Below are 9076 nucleotides of genomic sequence, written 5' to 3' on the forward strand. Positions count from 1 at the left end.
CTGGCAGCAAATTCCCCTGCCAGGGGCCAGAGCAGCCAGCCTGGCGTGGGCATCAGAGGGAGCTGTGCAAGCAGCTTCGGTAGGGGACTGTGCAGCCGAAGACCTAGGACTCTGCGTGAGCCAGAATGGAAGTAACCCCCTGCACATATCCTCCTCGCTGTTGTGGCAAGGGAAGGGTGTCCGGGGCCTTCTGACACATAAACGTCTTCATCTCCAGAGGGACGGAGGACTGGAGCACTTTGAAGCAGCTGGGCAGCTCTCGGCTTATTTGAGCAAAACTAATCGCAATGATTAATTAAGCCTTAATCACACAGAGTTACTCCTGCTGCGGAAGAGTGGCCTATTATTAATATTAATTAATGTTATTAATTAATAATAATAGTTATTATTCGCTCATATACAAGGGCAGCAGCTCAAATTCATCTGCTAAAAGGCACCCTCGGCAGCGGGGATGTGCCGAGCGCAGTCCCTCCCAGCAGCCCCACCGTTCTCCAAGAGCCGCGACAGCTCCACTGAAGGGAACAGCACGGCCCCGGGGGATCCCCTCTCTCCACCGGGGAGGCAGGGACGGGAGGAACAGCGTGGCAGCTCCGTCCTCCCCTGTGCAGGAACGCCAACCGCTCAGCTTCACCCTCCCTGCAGCGGGACGGGAACCACACTGCGAGATTTTGGATGGGTTCAGGTCTGTGGCGACAGGGCAGCACCAGATTTGCACCTCAGCGGTGAATAAGGCCATCGTGAGGAGGTGTCTGCATCCTTGGTGTGTAACATCCCCACCAGCAAAGCCTTGAAGTATATGCGTAATTTTAAATATGAGGATAAACCCCACAGACTGCAATGTGGAACTGGGAGGATTTAGCATTAAAGCCAAGTGTTTTGATGTGAATTCCAGGTTTCTTGTCATGATAGTTTGGTCTGGGTTTTCAGGATATGCTCCTAGGCTGGCAAAAACAATTCTCTGGGTAAACAGACTGTCTCAAAAAGATTGTGTGCATTTCTAAAAAGGGATTTCACACCTTCGAGAAAAGGAAAAGATCTTAGCCACAGTTGCAAGCAGGTGAGAAAGAATGAGATTTCCAGCCAAAAAACTTGGTGGCGGATCATGAAATTGTATCAGGGTTTCTGATGCAATGGCAGTGGATGTGTGGACATTATCAGTGTGGAAACACACAAGGACACAGCAAGAGGTAGGATATGGAAACTGACTCAAAACATGACTGGAAACTACTTAATCTGTCTTTTTCCTAGAGCTGTGACTGCCTTTTTGGTATTTTTTTGGAGGATGCTTGAAGCCCTACTACACAAACACAGGACTGCTCACAGCAGCAATGCTTCTCACGTGGCAGGGCTCGAGTTGACTTTTACAAAAGCAGAGCTTGCCCTTAGTTATTTGAGGTCAGTCAGAGTGATATTTTCCTTCCCTTTTCCTGGTGTCTATGTTATTTCTCAAATCCTTTTTAAAAAAGAAAATGCCATGTCCATAGGGTTACTGAATGCTGCTCTGGAGCCTCAGCGAGTCAGGAGCTCCCAGGCAGCAGCAAAGGCTGCGCGTGAACTGACCCATTTTTGCTCTTAAACACGTGAACGTATGACTTAACGTTCAGTTCGGCAAGGCAGACACCACTCTCCGCTAATGCCGGGGAAACCACTCCAGCTACTCAAGCGGCAACTCCATGAATGCAAATCAGGTTGGGATAGCCAATAAAAGAATATTGCATCAATTTATTTCACATCCATGGACACAGATGGGACTTTATAGCTAGCTGCATTCGAAGAATTTGCATGCAATCGCACAAGTGAAAACCATCTCACCAGCATGGTGAGGTCGAAGCCCAGCACAGAGCATACTCCTGAGCGAAAATGAAAGGACTCTGCTTGCCAGGAGTGTGGGTGTGCATGAGGCTGCCCAAGCGCTCTGCCTTCCAAGTATTAATCCCTTATTATCAGTCTGGCAGGGCTGGAGACATAACAGAGTATTTCACTGTTTTTTTTCAACACCAGCTTTAGACACCCTTCGACTCAGAAGGAAGCGGGTGAGTACAGTAGGTGTAACTGAGATGGCAGTAGGTTAGGATAGCTCCAGACCGCTCTGCAAGCCCAGTCCTGCCCAGCAAGGTCAGGGCAAAACTCCCAAATGCGGGACTGAGGCTCCAAATGAGATTCTCCTGCATTTTTACAAAAGCAATTCAAGGCCACTTAAGTGCATCCCTGTAACAAGCAGACGGCTGAGGCACTCGAAAGCTACTGACCAAATTCACCCGATGATATTCGTGCTGATGACAGCAGTCAGCAGCCAGCACGGTTCTGGGCCAACTTCAGCAAGACCAAGTAGGCATCAGGAGGACAGAAGTGGTACCTTAGACCCGTGCCTTGGGTCCCCTCCTCCAGGCACCCGGGCCCCCCCCTTTTCCCGGATGACTGCTGCTCCACTCGACGGCCATCTGAGCCTTCCCCCCTAGGGAAGCACGTCCCACTGAACACCCACCCTGTCGAGCAGAACTGAGGCCTCATTCAGAGCAAAAACACAGGATTGTTACCAGCGAGGACTGCAACTCACGCGTTGGGGAAAGGACCAAAGCAAAAGGAAGCAAAGGCCAGCAGCAGAACCTGCCCACTCCTAGGAAATGCTCATAATCTGTGATGCTTTGGCCGCCAAGGTGAGCCCACAGCCGCTCCCCAGCCCCAAACGCATCATGGAAACACATGCAAGCTGCATTTCTCGCAAACAGCCCAAAACACCCAGTCCTACTAACAAATGAGGGTTCAGTGACAGCCCTTCCGAGAAGCGTCCCTCCCCAGGACCAGACAGATCTTTACCTGTTAATTGAACTGACGCTGGGCACGGTGTCGTTGTCACACACTCGCTCAGCAAGGAGTCTATCCCTGATCTCCCAGGCAAACATGGTGGGATTTTGGCGTTTGTACTCTGCAATTTTTTCAACGACTTTGGGTGTGGCGACCTTTGGTTTTGATCCTCCAATCACTCCAGGCTTAATACTCCCGGTTTCGTAATACCTGGGACAACATCCAAAACAAAGCTTTAGTTATCACAAATAGACAGAGAACATGCTTTGAGATTTATAGAGAACATAATTTCAAGGTAACCAAACCCCAGCAAATCCTGAAATACATCTTCACTTTCACATACACATTTTCTGCCTATGTCGTGCTTTATCACCTAATAGATTAACTTATAGTAATTGGAATTGGGCCTTGGGATACAATATATATTTTTCTGTAATAGCAAGACAAAAGAAACAATGCAAGATTAAAGGGCATGCCGGGATCCAAAATTAACTGAAAATGTGTGTTATTAATCAGTGGTACTGGCAATAATAGAAACAAATCACACCAAAGACCACTTCTTGCGGTGGACTCTTTCGTAGTAAATTACTGTTTCTACAGAAATTCTCTGTCATTAATATCTACTGCTTGTTATCATTTCATACTGAAATGAAGGCTAGATATTGTATTTTATTTGCACGTCCGGAATAAATATGCCAGCATATCTTTTTCCCATTTTATGGTTTTAATATGCATATTATGGTTTTAATAGTTAATATTTTTCAATATGTATTCTTTTTAACATTATGTCTTTAGTAGTTTCAATCACGAATTTCAAGGAAAAGGGAGCTGCCCGTGCTCTGGAGGGGTCCAGTTGATGTGGGGGTTGGTTTCTGTGACCAGTCCTATGGCCCTTCCTCAGGTACCGCATCTTTACCCACAGCGGCCACTCTGCTGATGCCACGCCGGGAAAGGGGGAGGACTGGATCCCTAAACCAACAGAACCTGCCAGATTTCCTCACACATAAATTACACAAGAGCAACTGCTTTTGGTAGCATTGCAACAATACATCGCAGCTAAGATCCCCAGCCCCACAACTTTCCCCTTTTAATAAACAAAGCCCTGAACGTGCTGCTAAGAGCAGAAGTCATATCTTATCCACCGAGGGCCAGAACGGAGACCAAGAATGAGATCGTGCTCCTCTGTGCTGTGCTGTCAGGGAGCACAATGCATACGGCACTCTCCCAGCCATGCACTGCCTTGTATCTTGTGAATTTTCTCGTGACCAGAAAAAAAATAAACCCTGTGCCTACCTGCAATAACTGCCCCAACTGCCCTGATCTGGCACATCCTTTCTGTACGGAGCAGACCTCGACTTCGTGAGCCTTTCAACCAGACAGACGCCCACCGAGCTGCACGCTCTTAGGAGCTTAAACACATCCACTCAGTGCTCTGTGCCTGTGTTTCTAATAGGGAGCTCAGAAAAGACTCCCAGGTAAGAATGTAAGACTGCTTATTAATATATTTTCTCTGCAGCTACTTGACATACCCATTATATGAAAAAAAAAAATTAATTCCCCAATCTTTCCAGCGTGAGCAGAGCACAAACAGGCTGCGCAGCCAAAGGCTGTCTCACTGTAACACACAACCATGTTCATCAAATTTCTGCCAGGCTACCGGTTTTCAGTCTTTCTGGGAGAGCTCTGTGCGCAGGGCCTAAAATTCCTTCAAAGAGACTAACACCATGTTGTTTGTACATGTTTTCAGATATTCTGGATGCAGATGTGGACTCAGATCTACCAGTCTCCATGAGCCATTTCAGCAATATTAGTAATGGAAAGCATCAAGTGTCAGAGATGGATTAACCCTCCTGGTGTCCCTAAACGCAGCCTAGTAGCGAGCTTTAGGGCAGGGGGCTAAAATTCAGCTCCTCCCATGCCTCCCGAGGACATGACAAAACGATGGCAAACTTGAACCACAAACCGACTACGACCTTGCACCCCCGGCCTCAAAACCTTCACTGCTGGCACCTCTCCTGTGAGGAGGATGTAGAAGGAAGCCAGACAATACCATGAATGCTACCAAACAAACAGTCATAGCTTTCCTACTTCCAGTCAAAACCATGGATTTTACAAACATTCCGTAGCGTTTTCCTCTAACAGTGCCTTGCTGCACTGTGACATGGTGCCTGTCGACCACCCCACGACACAGGACAGCCCAGCTGAGCAGACCGTCAGCCAGCAGCTCAGGAAGCTGTGGCTGGGCAGACAAGATGGTGTTTCCCACAGTGAGTCCACCACAGTAGGTGAGCCGTGATGGCAAAGGCCCTCGCTGCTACGACCCTGTGGCAGTGGCGAGCTCACTGGGGGACACAGCCCTGGTGCCCTCTGGACAGCAAGACCTCCACTGCCAAATCCTCTAACCACTGCCTACCCACCCGCTCACACCACCTCGAGCCTGCAAAGGTAGGCACACGTCAACGGAAAGACTTGCCTCGCACAGGAGGGTGCAGGATTGGGCCCAGACCCTTTTCCCCGGGCAGCCAGGAGAGCTTGCTGCGACGGGGGACAGCTCTCACCCAACGACACCACTGACACCTCCTTCCTCTTCGCCGTAGCAATGAACCTGTGCGCAGCAATGAGCCTGCAGGCTGGACAGCATGGGCACCCCTGACCCCCGTCTCCATTTTAAAGGCAAGGATGGATGCAGTTGGCTTCATTTATGCATGTCAGGTCTGGGCCCTTTCCTCCCAGAAAGTTGCCAATGCAGGTGAAGAGTGGGCACCCCTGCAGTACCCTCCTCCGAGGGGTGAGAGTTGCACTTGCACTGAGCTGCTGGTTCCCTGCCTCTGGACATTTTTTAAGTCTGTATCGAGGACTGAAAAATTCCGACATAAAAATCAAAATGTAAGGATTTATCATAAGGATTCCCATTTTGCACGCACGTGCAAAAACACACACACAGAGCTGCAATTACAGTGACATTTTACCCACTGTAATTATTATTTATGAAAATAATGAGCTATGAAATTCCAATTTATTGTTGACAACTTTAATGACAAAGCTCTGGAGCCTCGCTCTTAGCTCTATAGTGCAAATATATCTAATGGTAAATCTATTCAAACTACCAAAAGTAAAACCATCAGACATTTGCCTACTAGGTAAATAAATTGCCCCTTTCTTAGCTGTACGTTAGTCCTGATGGGAATCGGTCGCAAGTCTGCTGCAGCGGAGAGCATCACCAGCCGAACCGCGCCAGCCAGACTGGGAGCAGGAGCCCGTGCTGACAACGGATGCAAAGTGATAACCGAGTGAAACAGGCCGTGATGGGCAGGCAGAATCTTTATTCCCAGATAAAGCCCACGGAAAGTTTTCCTCTCTAAAATAGTAAAGGCGTCACTGTCCTCAAACCCACACCGGGAGGAATGCGTGTAGCTTGCAGGGGAATGCATCCCCCTGCAATGAAGGCATGAGTGAAAAAGCAGGGATGCTGAGCGCAACCTGCGTGCTGGCTCATGCAGCTCTCTAAAAGCACGCCGTGCGGGGCTGTGGAGATGGTGTTCGCCAGTTAAGGCGAGTAAGGGGGGGGGCTATGGGGAAAAGAATGCCAAGAGCTACAAAACCAGGGGCCTGTCACTTTGCCGGGTCAGTCTGATTCTGAACGCTTAAATGGCTACTGAGAGATCGTAAATGCTGCTAATCCAAGCAGATCCCCTGCATGATACTACAAAAAAAATTGTCTTAACAGTCTTCGCAGCTATGCTATGTCCAGGAAAGCAAATTGGTTAAAAATTGGAAAAGAAAAAGACCGTAAAAATAAAAATAGTAAGAGTAAAATTCTAAACAATGAAGTTAACTGTGAAAGTTTAGTAAATAGTTCAGGAATTAACTTTTCCAGATTAGCAAGAAAAACCTATTCTCACAAAAAAAAAATGTTTTCCTTAATATAAATTGCTCAAGTATCTCAGAATACCTGGAGTCCAAAACCATTTTAATAGTATAATTTACACAAATTATGTTCAGCTTTGTTCACAAGATACAAAGAAGCAAGGATGGTATTTTTTACCTGAATCTATGTCAAATTTTAAAATGAAATCAGGAAATTATATGAATTTGGAGTTTAATTTCCTGTTGCCATAGTGGTTCAAGCAGCTCCAGCCTGAACAGAGGGCTGCTCCCAAAATAGCCAAAATTAAGATGGTTAATAGTTACTTATGGTATTATGTGCTCTAATTAAGAACATATTCCAGCTCAAGAGTAGAAAAAGACGTTGAATTAAACAGGGGGACAGACTGCAAAACACCCTTTGTGAATGAACACACGGCAGTGTTGATGTATATATATCATATATAATTACATTACTGCTAAAAGAGAGTCTTCTTCAGGAAGCAAAATGAGTAACTTGCACAACTTCTATTTTTTTTCCATTTTACTGAAGAGGACCCCCAGATTTCTCTATTTGTTCAGAACAGACAGTTGCGGGATATATGCCATGTATACAGCAAATAGACCCCACGTGGCATTCTGCGCTTTGTGTTATAATTACCCATAAGAAACTGTGAAAAGGGCAAACCAGAGATACGAACAGTGGCACTTTTTTCCCACATCAGGCATATAAAACCGTGAGTGGCCAGGAAGCCCCTCTCCTCACTGGACTGATTTCCTGAGTTTTCTACTATTCTCCATCTGTTTGCAGCCTTCAACTAAGGGACCGGCATTGACACTTTTCTCTTGACGGACACAGAAGGATTCGTTGTCCCCCTTTACCTGCCAAGTATTTTGCTGACGCAGCCATGGCTGACGCGCAGCTGCCGGGAGATGTCACACGGCCGGACCCCTTGGTGGGCGAGCTCCACGATCCTTTGGCGAACGACATCTGGGAGGGGGCGGCCGTTCACAAAAACGCCCCCCAGCTGATTCACGCCTCCATGTCCTGAAACACACAGGGGAGGGGGAGAAGGGCAGGAGAAGAAGATCTGTGTGAGAATTTTGGACGTTTCTGCAGGGCAGACCCCCCAGCCCAGCGCTCCCCGCTGCTGGGCATCGCCTCCCCAGCATCAATCCAGCCTCCAGCTGCTTTTCCCCGGGCACTGCGGGACCCGCAGCACGGAGGCAGTCACGGCCACGCTGCCTGCACTGCCGCAATGCCACTCGCTGGAGGGGAGGACCCTCCTACATGAAGGCAGATCAGGCCCCATGTTGGGAAACGGCCACGGGAAACCGTGCAGTGATGCCCAGCTGCCTGGACCCGGGCCACCCTCCTCCCGAGGCCAGCGGCCGCTGTCGCCCGACTGCAAACTCCGGGGGCAGGCCTGGTGCTGCCCTGTGAAGAGGGTGCTCATGAGCCTCTGCCGAGGAAGCCAACCGAAAATAGGGCTGGGTGATTGCTCAGCCTACACACTATTTGTGTCTAAGCACAGAAGGGGATACCTGAAATTAAATATGTGTTGGGGTTTTTTTCCCAAATGCCTTGACTTAATCAAGAGAAAAAAAAAAACGGAGCATGATTTCTGCTCTTAAAATTTACAGCAGTCTTGGCAGATATTATGATCCCACAAATGAAACATGAACACTCAAGCAAGCCCCATATATTACTCCTTTTCTAGCAAATTTGCACTGTTCACTTTTAGCAAGGTGAATCATGTATCTGGTGGGAAACGGAACCCACTTGGAGGAATGGTAGTGAAACTGTGTAAAACCCATGAACACGTAATAATCCCATGTATCAAGTGAGGAAATATAATTAACCCTCATGTTGTTAATCATCCAAACTACTTAGATTACAGAGGAATGGAGAAACTGAAAACAAGCAATGTGAATCATGTATCTGGTGGGAAACGGAACCCACTTGGAGGAATGGTAGTGAAACTGTGTAAAACCCATGAACACGTAATAATCCCATGTATCAAGTGAGGAAATATAATTAACCCTCATGTTGTTAATCATCCAAACTACTTAGATTACAGAGGAATGGAGAAACTGAAAACAAGCAATAGGGGCAGTAGGGATGCCAATTCTGAAACAAAAATAATACAGAAAATCTCTCTATTTGCACGGGGCTTGAATGGTACTGAGCTGACAAGCTAAATGCCTCAGTGTTTAAAAAAAGAAAAAAAGATTATATAGAGCTATTTTATTTAAATCCGGTCATTTCACCATTGATAAACTGCTGTCAAACTTTGCGAACACCTTCTAAAACTGTCAGGACACAATGAATCCACAAGAAATACATGATTGCTAAAGCCAGCTAAAGCCTGTGGTGAGCAGACAAGTATCTGCTCTGCCTTCATCG

General features: G+C 47.3%; 1 protein-coding gene across 1 annotated transcript in view; it reads right to left on the bottom strand.

The window, feature by feature from the left end:
* The window catches only part of PAX5 (paired box 5), a 144538-nt gene that overhangs the window by 128552 nt on the left and 6910 nt on the right, over positions 1-9076 (bottom strand). Inside the window, exons 2-3 of the mRNA XM_009321278.1 lie at positions 7552-7717; positions 2818-3015 (exon numbers count right to left, since the gene is read on the bottom strand). Of these exons, the coding sequence (XP_009319553.1) occupies positions 2818-3015; positions 7552-7717 (364 nt within the window). The remainder of the gene's footprint in view (positions 1-2817; positions 3016-7551; positions 7718-9076) is intronic.

This window comes from Pygoscelis adeliae, unplaced genomic scaffold (assembly GCF_000699105.1).
Source record: "Pygoscelis adeliae isolate BGI_AS28 unplaced genomic scaffold, ASM69910v1 Scaffold433, whole genome shotgun sequence".
NCBI lineage: Eukaryota > Metazoa > Chordata > Aves > Sphenisciformes > Spheniscidae > Pygoscelis > Pygoscelis adeliae.